Here is a 22134-nt window from a genome sequence, read left to right on the forward strand (position 1 = left end):
TGTCACGAGGATCCTGACACATGGGACAGGGACTTCTGTGTCTTCAAGACCTGAATTCCCAGACTCCCTGGAGCTCTGAGCATCTGCACATGAGGGCACTCCTCCCGGTGAGGAACCAGCAACACAGCACACCCCCGCCCTGTGCTCGGAGACCTGCCGAGGCCTCCGGCAAGATGGCACGTGGCCCTGCAGAGCCTGCCCCACCCTCCGGCCTCCGCCAGCCCCCAGCATGGGCTGGGCTTGACAGGGAGGAAGAGGCCATCCAGGGGAGCCAGCAGGGCCAGGCAGCAGCCAAGGGAGGCCGAGTCAGGGGAGGGGCAATCTGGGGGTCTGCCCAAGACATAGGTGCAGCAGGGGCCTAGTGAGCCGTGTGCAGAGACTCGTCACACAGCCCACGCTGCGTGGGAAGAGTGACCAACTGCTGTGCATCCTGAAGGCCAAGGAGGCAGGGGCCCCGTGTTCTGAGACCCAGCAGGCAAGAAGCAGTCACCAGTAAGACATGTGCAGCTCCACTCGTGCCTTTGCTCCCTTCTACCTGCGCACACACCTTCTACGCAGCGCACACCCCACAGCACTCTGCACCCCGCCCCTGCTGGACAACTGGCTGCTGGGTGCGTCGCGTGCCCAGGAGAAAGGCAGCCAGGGGCTCCTGAGAAAGCAGGGGGGCCCACAGCGGAGGTGGGTGGGCCCTTGTCGGCGCCGGGAGGGGGCTGAACCGGGAGGCAGCACAGGCTGCTGGCCCCCAGCGAGGGGAGACGCCGAGGTGCCCAAGCTGGGGACGGGCGGAGAGACGTGCCCTCGGCGCGGCCCAAACCCGGCTCTGCTCGGCTGCCCCCCGCAGTGTGGCGGGGTCGCGATGGCTTTAGTTGGGACCACCAAGGCGAGCATCGCTCCACGCGCAAGTGGGCACACGGAGTCCCGCTTTCCTGAAGTGCCCGGCCAAGGTCAAGTCTTCTGCTCGTTTTTCTGCAGGTTCTTCTTTTGCTCACTGCCGTGACCGAGCTTTCTACGTATTCTGGGTGCCAGTTACCACTGGCAGTGGCCACATATCTTCTCCCCTTGGACAGCTAGTTTATTTATTTTTATTGTTTTTATAATCTTTTAATGAAAAAAAAAGGTCTTATTTTAATACAGCTGAATCATGTTTTCCTTTGTGGCTAATGTTGTGATATAAGAAATCAGGAGGATGAGAACACACTTTCCCATATCACCTCCTGGAAGCTTTATATGAGGGGGGACCTAAAATTCACTTATAAAAAATTGTGTACTTCAGAAGCAGAAATCAAGAAAAAAAAATCCCATTTGAAATAGCAAGAAGAAAAATAAAATACCTAGGAATAAACCTAACCAAAGAGGTAAAAGACCTGTACTCAGAAAACTACATAACACTGAGGAAAGAAACCAAGGAAGACACAAACAAATGGAAATATAGACCGTGTTCATGGATTGGAAGAATTAATATCATCAAAATGTCCACGCTACCCAAAGCAATTTACACCTTCAATGCTATATCTATTAAAGTGCCAATGGCTTATTTCACAGACATAGAACAAACACTTCAAAAATTTATATGGAACCATAAACGACCCCAAATAGCTGCTGCAATTTTGAGAAAGAAGAGTAGAGTAGGAGGGATCACAATGCCTGACACTAAACTATACTACAAGGCCACTGTAATCAGAACAGCCTGGCACTGGCATAAAAACAGGCACATGGACCAATGGAACTGAACAGAGAGCCCAGAAATAAACCCAAGTCTCTATGGTCAATATTTGACAAAGGGGGCAGCAACATAAAATGGAGTAAAAATAGCCTCTTCAACAAATGGTGTTGGGAGAACTGGACAGCTACATGCAAAAAAATGAAATTAGAGCACCAACTTACACATTATACAAAAATAAATTCAAAGTGGATAAAAGACTTAAATATAAACCGTGATACCATTAAAATCCTAGAGGAGAACATAGGTAGGAAAATCTCAGATATTTCACGCAGAAACTTTTTTACTGACATGTCCCCTAGAACAAGGGACATAAAGGAAAGAATAAATAAATGGGACCTCATCAAAATAAAAAGTTTCTGCACAGCTAAAGAAAACAGTATCAAAATAAAAAGAGAACCAACTGTATGGGAAAACATATTTGCCAATGACACCTCAGACAAGGGTTTAATCTCCAAAATATATAAAGAACTTACACGACTCCACTCTAAGAAGACAAGCAACCCAATTAAAAAATGGGCAAAGGACTTGAACAGACACCTCTCCAAGGAGGACATACAGAGGATTTAAAGACACATGAAACGATGTTCAGCATCACTAGTCATCAAAGAGATGCAAATTAAAACCACAATGAGATACCACTTCACACTGGTCAGAATGGCCATCATAAACAAAGCAACAAACAACAAGTGTTGGAGAAGTTGTGGAGAAAAGAGGACCCTAGTGTACTGATGGTGGGACTGCAGGCTGATATAACCACTATGGAAAACAGTATGGAATTTCCTCAGAAAACTAAAAATGGAACTGCCTTTTGACCCAGCAATTCCACTGCTGGGACTATATCCTAAGAACCCTGAAACACCAATCCAAAAGAACCTACGCACCCCGATGTTCATAGCAGCACAATTTACAATAGCCAAGTGCTGGAAGCAACCTAGATGCCCATGAGTAAATGAATGGATCAAAAAACTATGGTACATTTACACAATGGAATTCTATGCAGTGGAAAGAAAGGAGCTCCTTCCTACCCTTTGCAACAGCTTGGATGGGACTGGAAAGCATTATGCTAAGCGAAACAAGCCAGGCAGTGAGAGACAAATACCATATGATCTCACCTTTAACAGGAACCTAAACAACAAAACAAACAAACAATAAAATATAACCAAAGACACTGAAATAGAGGACAGGCTGACAGTGCCCACAGGGGAGAGAAGAGGGAATTTCAGGGGAGAATGGGAAGGGTTCACAAGAACAATTTAGAGGACACATGGACAAAAACTAGGGGGAAGGTGGTAATGGGAGGGAAGTGGGGAGGGATGGGCGGGTGGGCTGGATTGGGAGTAAAAGAGAGAAAACTGTACGTGGACAACGATTAAAACAATACAAAACGCAGAAAAAAATTGTGTATTTATTCTCACATATTTAAACTTCAGTCGCCTTCAAAGTACCCTCCATTTGAGGCAATACACCTACTGAGACTTTTTCCCACTGCTCAAAACAGTTTCTTGTTTGTTTTTTTTTAACTGTGTGGCTTCCTCTCACATGCCCTCTACTGGTGACCTGACTTGGCCAGCAACCCACGCATGTGCCCTGACTGGGAATCGAACCAATGACCTTTTGGTTCGCAGGCTGGTGCTCAATCCACTGAGCCACACCAGCCAAGGCTCAAAACAGTTTTTGAACTTGTCTATTTTGATGCCTTTCAGTGCTTCTGCAGTTTCCTGTTTCACTCTTTCACATCGGCAAAATGTTTCCCCTTGAGGACTTTTTTAAGGCAGGCAAAAATAAAATAGTTGCCCAGGGTGAGATCGGGTGAATAGGGACGGTGGGGCATGGGGGTTATGCCATTTTTGGTCAAAAACTGCTGAGCACTCAGCATGGTGTGGGCAGGTGCACCTGTACATCACCCATCATGAAATGGCCTGGCTGGTGTAGCTCAGTGGATTGAGCTCGGGCTGAGAACCAAGTGTCGCAGGTTCAATTCCCAGCCAGGGTACATGCCTGGATTGCAGGCCACGGCCCCCAGCAACCGCACATTGATGTTTCTCTCTCTCTTTCTCCCTCCCTTCCCTCTCTAAAAATAAATAAATTAAAATCTTAAAAAAAAAAGAAAGAAATGGGCGAATACGTTGTCTTCAAAAAATTTTCACTGATTTTTTTTTCAGCAGCCTCTCACAACAACACCAGCTGGCACACTGATCCAGGTGGGTTCCTAGACACTCGCCTGGTGGGGGAAACCTGGACTACGGGGGGCCCGTGCTCCAGAACACAGTTCCAGTTTGGGGGGTGGGGAGCCCGCCCTCACAGATTCCCAAGACGGGCAGGTTATTGTACTCTGCTGAACACGGGTGTGTTCTGCCTCGCGGGCAGGGCAAACGTGAGAGCCTGCAGGTGGAGACAGCCAGCAGACGCGGCACAGCCGCACCTCCCGCCGAGGAAGCACATCGGCCTCCTGCGGCCCTCGGCTCTGGTCTGGGACAAGGACGGGACAAGGACGGGCCCGAGCTGCACGGGCTGAGCACCACGTGGGAGGGCACTAGAAAGGCAGCAAAGACAGGGCGAGGCCTGCGCTCCCGCAAGAGGCCACTCGGACTCAGACACCACTGCTGCGCAAAAACCTAGGAGGCGGTCAGGGCTGCCTTCCGCGTGCGGGGCTCTCTCAGCAGCAAGCAGCTGTCACTCACCATCTTTCAGCTCCTGAACATCCCTGGGTTGGACAAAATCTGGTCTGACGTTCTCGAACCACCAGAAGAGTTCGGCTATAAAAACCATAACGTTCGGCTGCAAGAAAACACCACAAAACCGAGATCATGATGAGCAGCTTACTCACGTGTGGTTTTAAAAACATGTGTTATTTAATAATTCATTCTTACCTTCAACACTAAGGGAGCATACAGCATGTCTTCTAAAGTGAGGTAAAAACATTTGTTAAGGTATTCATTCGAGAACTCTCTCAGAAGCCGAATGTTATACAGACTGTCAGCCATGGACGTTACCTCCTTCAAGCATATATCTAACAGAGAAAAAGAACACTGCAATTTATTATAAAGGTTTTCGGATTCGTAAGTGTGTGCATATACAGGAAATTCCAAACTGAGAAACATTTTCCGGGCAGGCAGTGGTGACAGGTTACAACACTAAGAAATTTAAACACCACAATGAGTATCACAAGTAACAACAACTACAGGAAGAAAACACTCAACAAAAAGACCTGAGAAATCTCTAGGCTCTCATTTAAACTGTTAACATCGAAAAAATGTAACAAAAATTACTTGAGATTTTGAAACTGGGCTTCCAAAATGGGCAACAGCCACCGCCATTCGGTTCCGAAAGGAGTGTGATAAAGCTGGTTAACGCTTAACCGCTGGTGGGGGTGCGAAAATGAGGTGACGCGGGGACACACCCGGTCCCGAAATCCAGGAGGCTGTGCGGAGCAGGCCCCCCCCGCCACGGGACAGCACCCGGGGCGGCCGGTTCTCCGTTCCTGGCCGCTCTGCAAGGCGCCAGACCCTCAGGCAGCAGGTCCCAGCACAGGGGTCTCGAGGGCCATTAAAACGCCCCCCTCATTCGGCCCTGGAGTGTGAGTGGGAGACTCCTGGACAAGACCACTCAAGACTAAATTAGAAGGAGCCGGGTTGATGCGTAAGTTCATTCTGCCTGTAAATAAGTAGACGGGCAGATAGGTGACACCCCCTAAGAAGTCAATCTCGAGGGTTTGGAAGCAGGCGCAAGTGGGACTGGAGGCAGCCTGACCCCGGGACTTCCGTCCTAGACGACACCCCAGCTCTAGGGGCCCTCGGGCAAACTGGGTGTAGGCTGAGTAACCGTGTACATCCCTACTGCTGAGAGGTGTTTCTTTTATTTAAAGTTACGATCATGAGCCTTGGCCGGAGTGGCTCAGTGGATGAGGGTCGGCCTGCGAACCAAAGGGTCACCAGTCGGGGCACATGAAAGGCAACCACACATTGATATTTCTCTCCCTCCTTTCCCTTCTAAAAATAAAATAAAATTTTTTCAAAAATCGTGACCGTGAAATATTACAAGCACACAGCTCAGCCCCCCAGGGACCCTGCACCCAGGTGGAAGGAGCATCACCATCGCACCGCATCCGATCCAGACCCTGTTCTCCTTCAGTAGTAACACAGACGCTGTGGGAGCCCAGCTCCCCGGCCAGCGCTCCCCGCGGGGGGTGTGGCTCCTCCCAGGCGGCCCGTGTGTCCACCCCACTCACTCGCGGGGTCCGTGAATGACCCGTCCGTAAGCAGCCTCTACTGCCGCCGTGGCGTTCCCGAAGTTCCACTCTCGATGACAGTACGCCTCTCAGTTTGCAGCCTGTTTGTTCCCCACACCCGGCGGTGTGTTTCCAAACAGATCTGCCCTGGCGTGGGCGGACTTCGTTCGTTTCAACAGCTACTCGGGAGTGTACAATTTTCACTACCGGGAAAATGCCGTGAACACCCATCTCGTGTGCGCCGTCTGCACCTGCACGCCCCGAGAAGGGGAGCTGTCCCCACAGCAGGCTCACCCACCCCGACTCCGGAGCCTGGCACTCCCCAGCCCCGCCTCCACTGGGCGGGTGTGCAAGGCGCCCCGGTGCCTGCTGTGGACTCGGCGGGCCCCTCTTCGTGAAAAGCCTGTCCTCCCCGTGCCCCCGGGTGGTCTGCCTCTCTCTCACCGAGCACCGAGCAGGAGGCGCTCCTCCTGCACCGTGGTGACAGAAGGACCTCGCGATGGCCCTCTGTCCAGCGCTGCTTCACAGGCACAGTTTATCACGCCTGTCCGGTGCCCCTGTGTCACCACACTCGATTTCAACATGGCTACAGACAAGCGTCTTTCCGATCGTGTGTGCTGTTTTGTAACTGAAGTGGTCCACCCCAACGCCGACGTCACAAGCATTCCGAACTGGCCAGCCCCCTCCCTATCACCTGTGGGCCCCCCACAGAGAGCCGTGCAACTACTCCTGAGCCCAAATCACACGGTTTAGCTGACGTCAAGTTAAACAGAGCGTGGCCTTTGTACGGCAAGTACCCCACGTTCTTATGAGCACGCTGGACTGTAACCCATGAGGCCACCCCGACACAAAAGAACACATGAATGAGCAAGCCCACGGAGAGAGGAGACAGCACACCCCTGTGGGAGGATAATGGACGGAAAAGGCAAGTGGATGTTGATGGTGTCAGAGCCTCCCCCCAGAACTACTGGTTAACTGCCAAGCAAAAATGGAATGGTGTCAGAGTGGAGAAACCCATCCCACGCTGGCTGAACCGACTGACCAAAGCCGGTGTCAGTGGCACGGGTCACGCTGACATCAGGTCCCGACCAGATGCGATGGGAAGACGCGTCACTCTGGCATTCTCACTACAACTGCACGCCCTGCATCTCCTCTGCCGGAAACACTGCCCAAACCCACAAGGGACGTTCAACAAACCCAACGACCTGGAGTCTCTGAAAACATCCACATCAAGAAAGACAGCCCTGGGTGGTGCTCAGTGGATTGAGCTCCAGTCTGCAAATCAAACAGTCACCGGTTCCATTCCCAGTCAGGGCACATGCCCGGGCTGCGGGCCAGGTCCCCAGTAAGGGACGTACAAGGGGCGACCACACATTGATGTTTCTCTCCCTCTTTCTCCCTCCCTTCTCTCTAAAAAATTCTTGAAAAAGAAAGAAAAACAAAGAAGGGCTGGGGACCGGCTCCAGACCCCACCCAGGGGCCCACAGAGCGACAGCAGCCGTGGGGGGCCGGAATGGGGAGTGACCGGGGCAGGACATGGTGGACCAGCCGACAAGACCGGAAGCAGACGCGGTAAGCGCCGCGCTGCGGCCGACTCTCCTGAGCCCTGCTGCGACGGGGATGCCTGTGCCCTCCCAAGTCCCCTCAGGGGCCAGAGGCTGACGAAGAGGACACCAACGGGACCGAATGTGCCGCCCGGGACATTGGGGTGAAGGCGCGCAGGCACTCCTCCTGCGCGCCTCTGGAAATTTAAACTCGTCTCAAAATAAAATGCGACAAAGATCAGCTTTGTCCCTTTAGCCTTTACTCTCCCTCACTAGTTTTTAAATTACCATGTCAACTTTTCAAAAAAAGAAAAGTATCTACTAGACCGGCAATCAATTAGGAACCAGCCGGGAGACTAATCTTGATACTGATTCTTGGCGTTTCACCCAAGTTTATCATCTCTTCCAGGGGGTCTTGTCTTTTTCGTTGAACTGAGCCCGAAGCATCACTAAGAGCTCAATGACCATGACATTCCTGTGAGCTGACCCCACGTGCAGGGCAGGAGGACAGATCAGGTCTGCCGCCCCGTCCCGCCTGGCTGAGAACCTGCCTCTTGCAAAACCACATCCGAGGCAATCTGGGCCAGGAGCCTCCGAGGGGCCGGATCAAGCCGCCTGCAGGACACGCGAGTCCGTCACACAGGGGCAGCACTTCCAGCGGACCATTGTGTGCTAGGCCTCCCGAGGCAATCATGGAGGAGGCGTTCCGCTGTCGGTTCCTGTCTTCTAGGCCCTTCCATGGGTTTCCAATCTGTACTGGCAGGTGCCATGGCCCGTCCTCTTCCAGTATGCTCTGCTCCACACTCCACTCCCGGGGTCAGGGGGTCACCCTCCTGCAGAGCTCTGGCCTGCTCCCCAGGGCAGCTCTACGGCACGGGGCTCCGTGACAGGTTGAGGGCTGGTCAACAGCCAGTCTGCACGGACATGGTCTTCTCCCGAGTCCATTCACCTCGCATCCGGGCTCCGGGCAGGTCCCCCGCCTTTCCTCGGCTCAGTCCACGTAACGCCTCAACTGCGCCGACCCGGGGCTGGCCGGCTGCTCAGGCCCGCTGCCTGTGCTCCCTGCTCCGAGCGCCCCGTGTTCCGAGCACAGAGGGATCCCGGCCCCCTGAGCGGAGCTGCAGCTGGACACCGCCCCAACCTTCCTTGGGGTCACGTCCGTGTTCTTCGCTAATGCACGGAAATCAACATTGTTCATTAATTTAAAAAATTCTTTCTTTTCCAGAAGACGCCCCGAGGCTGAGGCCAGCAGTGCGCCCTCCCTGCCACTGGGAGCTGCGCCTCTCAGGCCTGGCAGGGAGGGGCACCGCTCGCTCGTCTACTCGCAGTCGGCCACCAAGCTGTCCCCAGCACGACTTCTGACGGCTGGAATGCGCCGGTGAGCAGCAGACGGCAACCCTGCCCTCGGGGCTCAGACCAGCCAACTCCACCACGGCTCCCGGGTGACCTGAGAGACACTGTCTCTGGCGTCTGAGACTGAAGGTGCCAGAGGGCTGGGGAGAAAGGCTGCATCTTCCAACCCTGGTTTCCGGCCTCGCCGCGTTGTGGGGAAGCTGCCGGGCGCCGCAATGGGCTAAGGTTCCCCTGGGGCCTCAGTCACGGCCACGCTGAGGAAGCCCACCCCTGCCCAGGCCCCGAGCACCCAACAAGCTCCCTAGTCCCTTCCTGGCTGGCAGAGGAGCTTTTCCCAGCCCCTTCCAGGGTCCTGCCCACACCTCCCATCCACCCACAGCCCCCCACGGCCAGACAGGCACGACAGGCCCAGGGCGGCCAGGTGCCCACTCAGGGGTCTTCACCCTAAGACGTCTCCTGGCACCCGGACTCTCCCCTTCTCTCAAGTTCGGCTATGTGCTTTAAAAACGATTCTGCCTACAGACCACACTACCCAGCACTTCCGTACTTGAAGCAGGAGCAGGACCGTCACCAGCTCACCCCACCCCCGGCACTAGACTCTACCACGGACATGTTGCCTGTGGGGCTGTGTTCCGGCCATTCCCTCAGCCTTGCGCTTCCTGCCTCAAAGAGAAGCGTGCTCAGCAAACCAGAGCTCGCGCTCTGGTCCCCATGGCCCTTACAGACCTCCTCATGGCGCCATCCACAGCGTCAACTCGCTCTCCCTCCCACTGTCAGGCCGGGGGCACCCTGCAGGGACACCTGGCATCACTGACAAGCCCGAGGGTCACTCGTCACGGCCCGAGGACAGATGCGAGCTTTACTTGTTTTCTACCCCACACCTGTTTGAAGTGCCACCTGTTTCAGACCCCCGTGGCAGGGCTGACAGCACCACGCCACGCTTGAGGCCGAAGTGGAGTCACAACTACTACTACGCTCACAGCCCTGCGCTGTCACCGTCAGGTGTGAACACATCACCCGGACCGGGTCGTGCACACACCATCCCCCGCTGGCACTGGGGGCTGGGAGGTGTGGTGCTCCTGGGCGGTCCCGCATCTGGCCCATGAGCCTCCAGGTGTGCTCGGGGGCCCGCACTCACCGTCCAGCTTCATGTGCCCCGGGCAGTAGTAGTGCACCACGGCCAGGAGAGCGGCCCCGTCACTGCCGTCCCGCATCAGGTCCTCCAGCAACGGGAAGTAGGGCGGCTGCCTCGTGGACAGGTGCTCCCGGCGGTAGCGCACCTGCGGTTGACAAAAGGAAGACAGTCTCTACACATGAGGTGCCTCCGCTACCGCCCACGTCACAGGAGCCTGTTACACCGAGAGGCCGCGTAACGCCCGCTGGACAATGCTGGCATGAGGCCATCGTAGGAGAGTGCTCAGACTGCCCGGGCTGCACACTTTACACCTCCGCCCGGGGCGCGCGTGTCAAGGCCGGGCACTGTGCTCCTGGCTACACTGGGTGACGGGAGCCCCCACTCACGACGGCAGGGCCCCCGCCCCTCGGAGTGTCGCAGCACAGACCGGGGGAGGCAGCAGACGCGGCCACTGTGCCCGCACCACATGCTGCACACGGATGAGAGGCAAGTATGAACACCTCATGCTCGGAAGCCTCTGAATGCCTTTTCTCAGGGTTAGCAGCATTCACCTCGTCAGGCCATTTTAAAAAATACAAAATGGCATTAGTATCCAGTTCGAGGACTTTCCGAGACCTGATGAGACACACTTTCGCATCCTTGGCCAACAGGGCGGCAACAGCGTGGCAGCAGACCGAGCACAACGTGCAGGGTGCCATGCAGGACGGGTGCTCTGTGGGGGCCGGGCCTCGCCCTTAGAGGGGTGTGTGCCGAGTCGGGCTACCTGGCCCCCCGTCACCCAGGGGCAGGTGAGGCACACAGACCATGCCACTGGCGGGGGACGGCGGGGGGCCACGGGCACCCGCCCCACACGTCCTGCTGTCCGGTTCTCTGCGTTAACGTTCCCCAGGCAGCTTTATAACATGGCGTGTTCCGCAGCCACACTCCCCGGAGGAGGGACACACATCAGACGAACTGGAGGGAGAAACCAGCAGCCTGCCCTGAGGGCACGGAGCGCGCAGCTGCGCGGAGGCCAACCCAGAGAGAAGGCCTCTCACCATCTGGAATTTCGAGTCGGTGCCTCAGGAAGCACACAGGGCAGAGTCATCAAAGCTGACCCCGAGCAGAAAAGCTCTGTGACATTCTTTTGAAACGACCGAGGCTTCATTCGTGTCACCAGGCCTGTGTCGCCACAGACTGTAGCTTGCCTCTCGGGCCGCGGCACAGGCCATGACGCGGGCAGGTCCCGGCTCCAGCATGCAGACGCTGGGGCATGCGCCAGGCCAGCTCCCACACAGACGGACAGACAGCACACAGGGTGACCGACCACAACATGCAGTGAAGCAAATGGTTTCTCGACGGAAAATGGATGGAGCAAACTCAAAGTCGGGGAACGCCTGCGGGGCCAGCTGCCTTCCCGTCAGGTCTGCTAACCCTCGGGGCCGCGGAGGGGCTGGGGGGGCCTCCCTCCACGTCCCCGTCAGCCTGTCTGCTGGACGCGAGGTCCAGAGGTCACAGAGAGCCACTGCTGGAAGAACACTGGAAGGGCGCCGGCCCCGGTCACGCCGCCCAGGCCCCCTCACTCTCATCGGACACCCCCCTCCTGCAGCGCCACTGAAATTCGGGCTGGCCCCTCGCTACAGCACGTGACTGCTGTAACACTGAGCGCTTCAGCTTCCAGATCTCAACCTGGAAGACCACGGACGTTCATTAAGGGCTTTCTCTCTGCTTGGTTATCACTATGCTCCAAAGAGAGCGGAACCAGCGGCGACCCAGCAGCCCACAGCACCGCTCACAGGGCCCGCCCCCAGCTTGTCTCCAGGGGACCGCCTGCGTGACACCACCTGAGGCTAAGCCGCCTGGATGGGGAAAGGAAGGACAAGGCAGGGGACGGAGTCTGCAAGGGGAGGGGGGCTCCAGACCCCCCGCAGATGCACACCTTTCCCTCCAGGCTGGGACCGCGGAGCGAGCCGCCCTCGCACTTCCCGGTTACAGGAAGGCACACCTCTGTTCCTGGGACTCGGGAAACCCCTGCCTGGGGAGGGCCTTTCACCAGCGATCACCTGTCACCAGCTGTCACGCATGGAGACACGGCATGCCACCTTAGGGACAGTCCCTCAGAATGGACAGGACGAAGGGTCACTCGGAGTCTGTCTCATCGGTCCTTCTCAGAAAAAAGAACGACCGTGCCCTTACACTCACGTCCACCGCAGAGTGACTCTGTGTCCACGAGCAGGAACGTGAAACACTGGCTGTGACACTACCTTGGACATGGGCAGAACCACACCTCACGCCCTGTGAAGTGCGACTCAGAGCTCTAAGCACCCCATTAGCTACGAAGTGCGGCCGCTCGGCCCTGGCCAGGCTGCCGCTCACACTACACCACGGACAACCACGACACCAGGAGGACGACCAAACAAAAGAAACGGTGCGGTGCGAGCGGCTGGGAATGGAAGCAGGCGACTGCACAGGATGGGGCTGATGGCGGCGGCGCGCGCGGGGTCCACTTACGGGCACCAGCTTCCAGTACCACTTGGAGGGAGACTTCCCGGGAGGCAGGGAGGAAGAAGGCAGGAGAGGAGTGTCAGCAGGCCAGGCCCACGTGTGGATGGACATCACACACACGTGGACGCAGGGTGGACATGAGGAAGTCAGTGCCCACGATCCAAAGGGGCAAGTCACGGGCACCTCCACAACACTAGCCCACTAGCCTCCGTGGGAGGTCGGGCTGCACACCAAACGGGACAGACGCCAGCCGCACCTCGGGGGAGGGGCAGCACGTCCTCTGTCTCGTCTGGAAACAGGAGGAGCAAGAGCAGGCGCGCGTGTGGTGCCCACGTGTCCCCACAGCCCCGAGGGGACGCCGGCAGACCGCAGACATGGCTGGACCACATCACACACGCATTCAAGGGATAAGGATTCGGTCGCACACGTGCTCGGGAAAGAAACCAGTGCCGGGGGAAGGACGGACAGAAGTGACCGGGATGCATCAACACTATCTGCATCACTTCCTCAGATGCACCATGTGGCCCCGCCTGAACCCCACAGAGGGTTTTAGGGTACAGTGCCAGCCTCCCAGGCCCGCCCAGGCGGTGTACAGGTGTGCAAGATGCTGTTGGCAGTAGGAACCTCCTCACTTGCCGATTTGCAGAAGCCAACTTCCAGAACCCCCAGAGCCCCCAACATCCCCTCCACCCCCGGTTATATACAGACGCCCCTGCCAGGGAGAGGGGGTGCAGGCTGCATGCCCACTGCCACCAAGGCACCACAGAGCCAGCCTGCCGGGGCGCAGGAGACCCGCCCCCATCTTGTGGGAAAAGACCGGTGTCACGAACAGGGAGGAGGGCAGCGCCGAGCAGTCCAACGGCCTTACCTTCTGATGGGCCGGGCTCTCCAGCAGCTGCTGTTTCAGCTTCACTTCCTTCTCGGTGATCTCTCTCATCTTAAGATTCACCTAAAGGAGCAGAGGAACACGCTGAAAAGGCAGCTTCTTGCCAACAAGGGCGTCTGCACCACGGCCCAGGGCCCCGCTCCCTCGTTCTGACTCCGACTCCGAGAGGCTGGGCACCCGGACGGGGACGCACGCGCGGAAGTCTGGGACTCCACGTGGCGCACGAATGCTGCACAGCAGACGCACCAGCCCCGGGGCACCCCGCACGGCTGTCACCTCACACCCACGGTGTGCACGCAGCACCGTCCGTCACCGTCGACAGAGGCCGCTGACAAGGGGGCTGCTGGAGAGCCTGACCCTGGCTCACACGCTCCCGACCACGCGGAAAGAACACTAAATAAACCCGAACCCCACGTTCACGGTACACTCCTTACACAGCCAATGCGACTTGGCAGAAATTAAAGTGCTCTCCCCCGGAGTCATTAAGTCAAAGACAAAATCGAAACTGCAAGGACAGAACGCTGCCGTGGAGAGCAGCACTGGCTGATGCGGACAGGGAGGGGCGGGGTCAAGGCTGGGATCTGAGGAAAAGGCACAGACCGAGTCTGCCGTCATTAAAGAAGAACACAGATGGGAAGGGAGAAAATTGTGTTTGAAAGAAAAAGAGAGAAGGAAATCGATACAGATAAATGCTGCAATAGCTGACTCAGGCGAGATGGGCAGCCACAAGCCAAGTCCACAGCACGCTAACTGCGCGGCCTGGGTGGTGGGCGCACGGCTATTCTCTGCACCACGACTTCACCGTGGGTTCACGTCTCTCATGGTGAAATGTGGGTGGGTTTCCTGCTCCGACTGGTGGGGGCGCTGACACACGTGACTTTGGATGCGGCATCGTGAGGGGCGACAACACTGGTGAGAGCCACGCAACTCAGTGGCCAGCGTGTGACGTCCCACAGCCAGGGCGGGGGGGGGGGGGTGGGAGAGGGCCCCGAAGGAGGAGAGAGAGAGGCGGAGCTCACTGACCTAGTGTTCGAGTACACAAAAGACCTCTTACAACAACGAAAAAACTAACTTTAAAACAGGCAAGGAGCTGAACGGACATTCCTCAAAAAATCACAATGGCCAATAGGCACATGGGAAGGAGCTCCCTGTCACCAGCCGCCAGGGGAACACAAATCCGAACCACCCTCAGACACCCTTTCACACGCGTCAGAGCAGCTAGAGCCGAGGAATCAGGCTGTGGCTGGTGTGGCTCAGTGGGCTGAGGGCTGTCGGCCTGCAGACCACAGGTCACCAGCTGGACTCCCAGTCAGGGCACATGCCTGGGTTGCAGGTCAGGTCCCCAGTGGGGGGAGCTTGAGAGGCGACCACACACTGATGTTTCTCTCTCTCTCTCTTTCTCTCTCCCTTCCCTCTCTAAAAATAAATAAATAAAATATTTTAAAAAATAATTATTCTTTACATACATTGTATAAAAGATTACACTGTAAGCTTCTAAGCACAAAACAAAAAAAGCGTTTCAGGAGACATTTTTCTTTTAACCAAAATGCTGTCTAAATGCAGGACCCCTTTAAAGCAAATAGGTGCGCAAGAAAAACAGGCACGAGTTCATCTGGACCACAAACACACCGGCATTCCTGGCTGAGAGCACGCCGTGCCCTGTACACCCCCCACCCCCACCCCCGCTCAGGAGGAGTCCCGGTCTGTCCTCCTCTGTCCTGACCACAGCAGGCGTTTCTGGATGCGGCCCGTCAGCTCCGCCGGCCCCTGCTCGGGCCTGGGCCTCAGCACGGCCCACGGGGACCCGTGCACAGCTGCGCTCACCTTGTTGACCCAGAACACCATGGCGTCCTCGAGGTCGTAGGGGAGCTCCTTCGAGGCGCTGAACGTCGAGAAGCGTTTGACGCTGGCCACCACCTTCTCGATGCTGATCATCTCCACGGTGTAGGCCATCATGAGGGCGTCCACCATCGCCATGTGGGCACTCTGCAAGAGGGGGCGACAGCCTGAGTCGCCGCGCACCTCCCCCGCCAGGTTCGAGGGACCCTGCTCAGATTCAAAACCCTGCCACCAGCGTTTCCTCCCTTCTCCATGACAGCGAGGAGACAGCGAGGCCTTATCTGTGCACCCCCCCCCCCAGGGCTGGCTGGCTCGGTGCCCTGCAGGGTCGGGGAGCTTTGTCCTCCTGCCTCGTCTCCCTGACAACCCCAAGGGGCTGGAGGGGCCTCACTTCGGGGCTGTGGGTAAGGCACAGAGGGTGGAGAGATGTATCCAATCACAGGACCACCCTGGGCGCCACGGGCGCACTGCACGGTGGAGGTGTGCACTGCCTTCCTGCCTTTTCGCCCCAGAGCCTGAGCAACACCCTCCTGACCCACAACACGGCAGTCACAAGGTCCAAGAGTAAAGAACAAAACAAAACAAAGACCGCAGGCCCTACAATGCAAGGGAATGGCCTAAATGAAAGCAATGCGGGGGGCACCAGATAGGCTCAGACCATGAATGGTCTGCACAAGTCACATCAGTGGCATGGCTTTCAGAGACAGGTGGGAGGAGGTGCCTTGGGGAGAAAAAGGCAACTATTTATTTCGGCACAAAAATACCTATAAGATACACAGGAAACAACAGAACAGAATGGGCCCAACAATCATATCGCCCAGCGTCTGCAGGAAGCTCTGCCTCCGAGTGCCTGAGCGGCGGCAGCGCTCAGCACACTCCCCAGGAGACAGCGGCAGGCAGGCTGCTCGCCCCGACTGCCCAGGACAGCAGGTGCTCTTCGCCACGCACGGCACAGGAGGCCGCCACACGTGCAGATCCTGGCCACCTGCTGGGCACTCGTGTGCGCCTCATACGCTTGAAGTCTCGGGATAACTCTGCCTCGTCCATGCGGCTGAGCTGCAGAGGGACAGCTGGTCACATGGCGGGCTGGCATGCCACACGAGGGCTCACAGCACCAGAAGCCGTCACCTGCCCCCAACAAACACCACGACACACTGGGTAGGGAGAGGGCAGTGAGGGGGCAGTGCGTGGGGCCACTCACCATCTTTATGGGTGCGTGGCTGAGGTCAGGGTCCGTCACAGGGGTGTCATCGCTCTCCATCACGTAAATCCCTTTCCGGGACAGGGCCTGGATGACAGACTGGTGTCCCTGCAAGGCGGCTGCCTGGTCCCCTTTCAGGATGAGGCTGCAGACTCGGCAGTACAACTCGCTGGACAGCAGAAGCTTGATGACAGGCGGCTTGATGTGCTCCTGCTCGTACTGGTCGATGTAGAAGGGGTCCCTGAGGTCCTCAGGGATGTTATCTGGGCCAAGGAAGAGATGGCCACGTGAACGTGACAGACACACTCAAAACACCCAGAGGACAGAGGAGCCATTGATGACAACAGGCAACTCACAGCGTTTAAAGGCACCAGCTGGTCCCTAATCTCCCATCTTCTCTACTGGCAAACGAGCTGTTCACAGCACCCCGGGAACGTGGGCAATACACGTCACTTAGTGACGTCACTGCCGTGACCTCAAGGTCAGCGACCCTGACACAGGACAGCAGGCAGCAGGTGTGGGCCCTGAGGGGCAAGTGGGGCCACAGGAAAACCAAGACGCAGCCCGACCTGGTCACACCTAGAAGCAGCTGTGGCAAGGGAGCCGAGTGCATCCCCCTCTGATGGCACTGGAGGTGACAAGGAGGCCAGGCGCCGCAGTCCCTGCAGAAGGGAGCGCCAAGCCTGCTGCTGCTGTCACGAGGCAGAGCGGTGGCGACCAGCCTCTGGCCTCCATCTGTGACCGGGGACACTGAACTCCACATAAGCCTTGTAACTTAAGCGTCACCACAATGCTACCAAATTGAAACTTTTGTCCCTGTGTTACAAACGAGGAAATGAGGCACAAAGTAAGCAATGTGCCCAAGGTCACAACAGGCAGAAACCAGCTGTGAACCACAGTGCGATCCACAGCCTTCAAGCCGCCTCCCACACAAATACACGGGCCCCTTGGGTACAGTGGGGGCCTCCACTTCCTGCATGGTGGGCAGTCCCCTAACAGTGTCCCTCACACTGGCTGTGCGAGGTGTCAGTTGCTGTCCCCCAAAGTGCGACACTGGAGGCAAATACATTGGGAAGCACCAATGTCAACAGAGCTAGGCTGATCCCCTTCCATGAGGACCTTTCCCATGCCCCGGGCCCTCCCCCGCAGATGTGTCCCGGAGCAGTCTCGCCTCCGGAAGAGGTCAGGAAGCCTGGCACAGCAGGGCCCCGTTACTGTGGCTTCAGTGGCCCACTAAACCAAAAACATTAAGTGAAAATTCCAGAAATAAACAATCCATAAGCTTTAAACCAAACGTGTCGTTCTGCGGAGTGGGGTGAAATGTGGCGCTGCCCCCGTCTCCCCAGCGTGGAGACTTCGGGCGTGGACACTTCGTCCAGCATCTCCATGCTGGGCACACTACCCGCCCCTTGGTCACCCAGCAGTCACCTCGGTTGTCAGATTGCCTGTCAGGGTGTCTCAGCGCTTGTGTTCCAGTCCCCCCGACTTCCACTTCACAACGGCCCCGAAGCACAGCAGCAGCGGCGCCGTGACGTGGACAGGCCAAGGAGAGCCCACAGCACGCCCTTTACGGGAGGCGGCGGGCACAGGACGGTGAGACACCCTGAGAGAGGAGGGAGGTGGCATCCGCAGCGCTGCCAGTGCGGTCCAGGCACGGCTGCTCTGCTTTACTGTTGGCCGCTGTGAGCCCCCCGCCGGGCCCAGCTGGACTCTGGCACGGGCGCGTGCACAGAGGGCAACGCGGGGGTGTGGACTCCCTGGGTTCCGGCCTCCGCAGGGGTACTGGGACACGTGCCCCAAGAACACCAGGGGAGGAACCCGTGACACCGACGCCGGCACACGCAGCCCGCTGCAGACGTGCCCAGGGTGCCCGCAGCCCTCGCCCCGCACCGAGGCCAGGGAAAGGGGGCCCCGATCTTCTCCGCACCCTCACTCTCCTCACTCTCGTGCGCCCTCTGACGCGGGGCGGCCTCCCCGTTTTCCAGCACTCCACTCTTGCATTCTTGTGCCGACAGCGCACGAGCGCCCGTGCCGCGCCCTCAGGAAGCACCCCACGGCCTTGCCAGGCTGCAGGACACACCCCTGACTTAGTGGGCACATGTGGACCCCAGCGGGGCCCAGCCGGACCCCAGTGGGACTTCTGAAACAGAGCAGAGCGCACCAATGATACGGAGGGCCGGGGACACAGCCGGGAGTGTGAAGGGGCGGTGCTACGGGAGGGAAGGAGGCGGCCCCGGGAACAGATGGCAGCCTAGGAGGACACAGGACCTGGCTCTGGACAGGATGGGAGTCAGGAGAAGACGAAGAGCCAGGAAGTCCCGCAACCTTGTTACACTGTCAGAATGTCATGCCAGACGCTGGGGAAGGATGACACAAGGGTCAGCCAGGCCCCCGCGCCCGCGTCAGGACCTGTCCCTCCCCATCCACCTGTTCCTCCCCCGCTCACCGCCTGCCCCACCTCTGGCCCTCCGCTGGCCCTCCCTCATTCCTTCAAGTACCGGAGGGGTGCTTCCTGCCCTACCGTCCAGACGGCCTCCATCAGTCCCGTGGCTCCAGTGCACGCCCTGACCGCAGCTGCTTCCCTGAGCCCCTTTGCCCCTCTGCCTCCCAGAGGTCTGGCGGCCCTGGAGCCTGATCCGCCTCTGAGTGAACTCCCTCGCCTCCCAGGCCTGCGTTCCCCTCCTGCACTTCAGGTTAAGGTCAGCTGCTCAGACAAAAGGCTTCAACATCATCCCGCTTCCCTTCCTGCCAACCCACTGGCAACTCCAGCAGACTTCCCCTCTGACGTGTCCACAAAATGACAGCTTCCCTCCACGCCACAGTCACCTGCATGCCCCCACCTCCCCTCGTTCCAGTCCCCTCCTCTGAGCAGGACAACTAATGGGCTCCCCTCTAGGAGGGCGGACACCTGCAAGACCAGGAGACAAAGCTCCCTGCACTGGAGGTCACAGCTGTGGAGGAGGGGGCGGCCACAGACACGAGTGGAGGGCTGGCCACAGGTGCAGAAAGACGCAGGCCACCTGGGCACAGACCTGGGAAGGCTGCAGGGAACAGCAGCCGTGGCTCTGAAACGGGTTTCTCTTCCTTCAACGGTCAACCGAGTCAAAATGCCTTCCACACGGCGGCCCCTCTACTGGAACTTTCAAATGTATCAACATACGTGGATTAACGTAAACAACTTTAAACTATAGTGAAAATAACTATGTGAACGTGAGTCACGTGAATGCCTCAATCAATTTCAGAATTGGGATACGAGGGTCCGCCCTGACCAATGTGGCTCGGTGGGCTGGACGACTGTCCGCAACCTGAAAAGTTCTGGGTTCGATTCCCGGTCAGGGCTTGTATGAAAGGCAACCAATCCACGTTTCTCTCTCCCACTGATATTTCTCTCCTCCTCTTCCTCCCCCCCTTCCTCTCTCTACAATCAACAAACACGTCCTTGGAGGAGAGAGGGGAGGACAGAGATGGGAGGGAAGGGGAAACGACGTGCCCACTGAAGACAAGCGCTGGCCAGGACCGCCCCACCCTCCGGAACGCACGCCCTGCACGGAGGGCACCCAGCCTCCCGTCTGGTGCCGGCGGCCACGTCCTCCCCGGCCCCCGTGAGGGCTCTCTCTGCCCAGCTCCGGAGCTCGTTTAAGAGGAGCCCCGGTGCAACCGCCCCAAGCTTTCCAGGGGCTTGGTTCCCATCTCCCCGCAGACCAAGAAGCGGGCTGCCAGGGCTTTTCACTGTTCAGCAAACGGCAGTGTGCACCTGCCGTGGGCCAACCATGGAGTCAGGGGACGAGATGACCTTTCAGACAACTGAAATGTCGCCAATTTCCACACAACGTGGGGCGGCGGTGGCCCAGATGAGCCACTGTGCCCGCACTGCGGGGTGGCGAAGGAAGCAGGCAGAGGACATGAGGACGACCCTGGTGGGAGACTCCCAGGGGATGGCACAGCTCAGTGCTGCACGGAGCAACCACTGGCTGTGTCACTCGCTGACTGGTCCCGCAGGCCCTCGGCGAGGCACCAACTGCGTGCCCACAGAGGAGGACCTGCGGGTGCCTGTGGCCAAGGCAGGATAAGGCACTCCCAGAACCCCTAACAAGAGATGGGACCAGCCCAGGGGGGTCAGGGGTCGGAGAAGCTGGAAGACCACGAGAGATTACCCGCTGGTGTCCCAGGACACAATGGAGGAGGACAAGACTGTAACGCCAGGAGGAGCCCTGACTCCCTGGCCGTGGCGGCAGGGCAGGGAGGAAGAAGGACACCGAAGAGGCAGGTGAGTGTGTGGCAGCGGCTACGAGCTGAGGGACTCCCGTCAGACGCCGCCTGGGAAGCAGGAGGCTGCGAGGGAGGCTCTGACGCGCCCTAGCGCAGGACTGCCGGCCAGGACAGGGGCCCCGAGACAGACGGACATGCTGCCTAAGGCAAGGTGGTCCGAGGGACAGTAGTCTGCAGTGACACCGGTCTGTCATTCTCCAAAAGTCAACAGGCAGAGCAAGCGCACTGGCTGGGGCACTGGAGGTCTCAGTAGCAATGCAGGAGCCTGCGGGAGGGCGGGATGCAGGAGCAGAGGTTCCAGCCACAGGAGGAAATGGAAAAGGACGGCAGCTGGCCAGGGAGCAGGGCGTCGGGGCACGAGGTCTCCAGAGGGCAGGGCGGTGGGTGGGCTCGGAGCAGGACCTGTGCATGCGGGCCATGTTGGACCGCTGCCTCCTCGCAGCCCCTGGGAAGCGCAGCCCCACCCACGTGGGAAGGCCGGACACGGAGAGGGCCGTCTCCTGGGGCTGGAGGAGGGCTACATGCAGGCAGATGTGAGGTCGGGGAGCCAACGCAGGGCCTGGAGCTCAGCGACATTGCTGGCTGCCGTGCTGGCCGGCAGTGCTGCCCATGGGATGACAATGACATGACAAGGAAGCACTCTGCCCGGTGCCGTCTGTCCCACCCAGACCACATCGCGGCACCCGGGGCAGGGCAAGGACCCAGCAGGTGCAGCCATGGCGGCCTCCGGCCCGAGGCCTGACACTGTAACCAGCTCCAACTCAGTCTGAGGGACAAAGCTGTGCAGCAGCAACGACACGGTGGGAGAACACGTCTCAGTCACCTGGGACCATCCATCCCTCCCCGACCAGCTGTCCGAATGTCCTGTGGGGGTCTCCAAGTGGAGAATCACCACGACAGGGGCTCCTATGGTGGCTCGTTTCCCTAACAAGCACGAAAATAACCATAACACAGGGGACCTTCTGATCCTGGACTCCGAACCCTGCCGTGGGGTGCCGGGAAGACGGAAGACGAGGCAGCCGGCAGGGCCCACTGCCCTTCCCCCTACACCAGGCTGGCACTGGTGACAAAACCCGATCCCAGGAGTGGCGGGGAGGAGGCGCCCACGGGCTCCCTGGGGCTGGGCAGGAAGCGCACAGGCTGGGTGTCCAGCCAGAAGACCAAGAAAGGAGAGCCCTGGGCACTCCTGGGGGTGGGCTGTCACGGAGAAGAGAGGCTGGGTAAGGGGTCCTGAGCCTGCGCACACTGTACCCGATGGCCCGCGTGGCCCACGTGGGACACGAACTGGAATCAGCACAGCAACAGCTTTGAGCACTAAACCAGGGACGAGGCCTCACACTGGTGTCCTGTGGACGGACCAGAACGGCCCACGCGGCTCTGAGGACCAGACCAACCCTGCAGCGTGCACACCGACCGTGAGCCGTCAGGACACGCGGGCTCAACTAACAGAGGCTTCCACGGAGAGGCAGAGC

At 58.1% G+C, this 22134-nt stretch overlaps 1 protein-coding gene across 2 annotated transcripts in view; it reads right to left on the reverse strand.

Annotated features, from left to right (window-relative positions):
* The window catches only part of CAMSAP1 (calmodulin regulated spectrin associated protein 1), a 47744-nt gene that overhangs the window by 11917 nt on the left and 13693 nt on the right, over positions 1-22134 (reverse strand). The window contains exons 2-8 of one of the 2 annotated variants that reach the window (XM_036022418.1): positions 16394-16656; positions 15178-15339; positions 13336-13416; positions 12474-12506; positions 9987-10128; positions 4594-4733; positions 4405-4501 (exon numbers count right to left, since the gene is read on the reverse strand). In XM_036022418.1, coding sequence (XP_035878311.1) covers positions 4405-4501; positions 4594-4733; positions 9987-10128; positions 12474-12506; positions 13336-13416; positions 15178-15339; positions 16394-16656 — 918 coding nt within the window. The remainder of the gene's footprint in view (positions 1-4404; positions 4502-4593; positions 4734-9986; positions 10129-12473; positions 12507-13335; positions 13417-15177; positions 15340-16393; positions 16657-22134) is intronic. The other variant, XM_036022419.1, reaches the window with a different exon arrangement.

This window comes from Phyllostomus discolor, chromosome 3 (genome assembly GCF_004126475.2).
Source record: "Phyllostomus discolor isolate MPI-MPIP mPhyDis1 chromosome 3, mPhyDis1.pri.v3, whole genome shotgun sequence".
Taxonomy (NCBI): Eukaryota; Metazoa; Chordata; class Mammalia; order Chiroptera; family Phyllostomidae; genus Phyllostomus; species Phyllostomus discolor.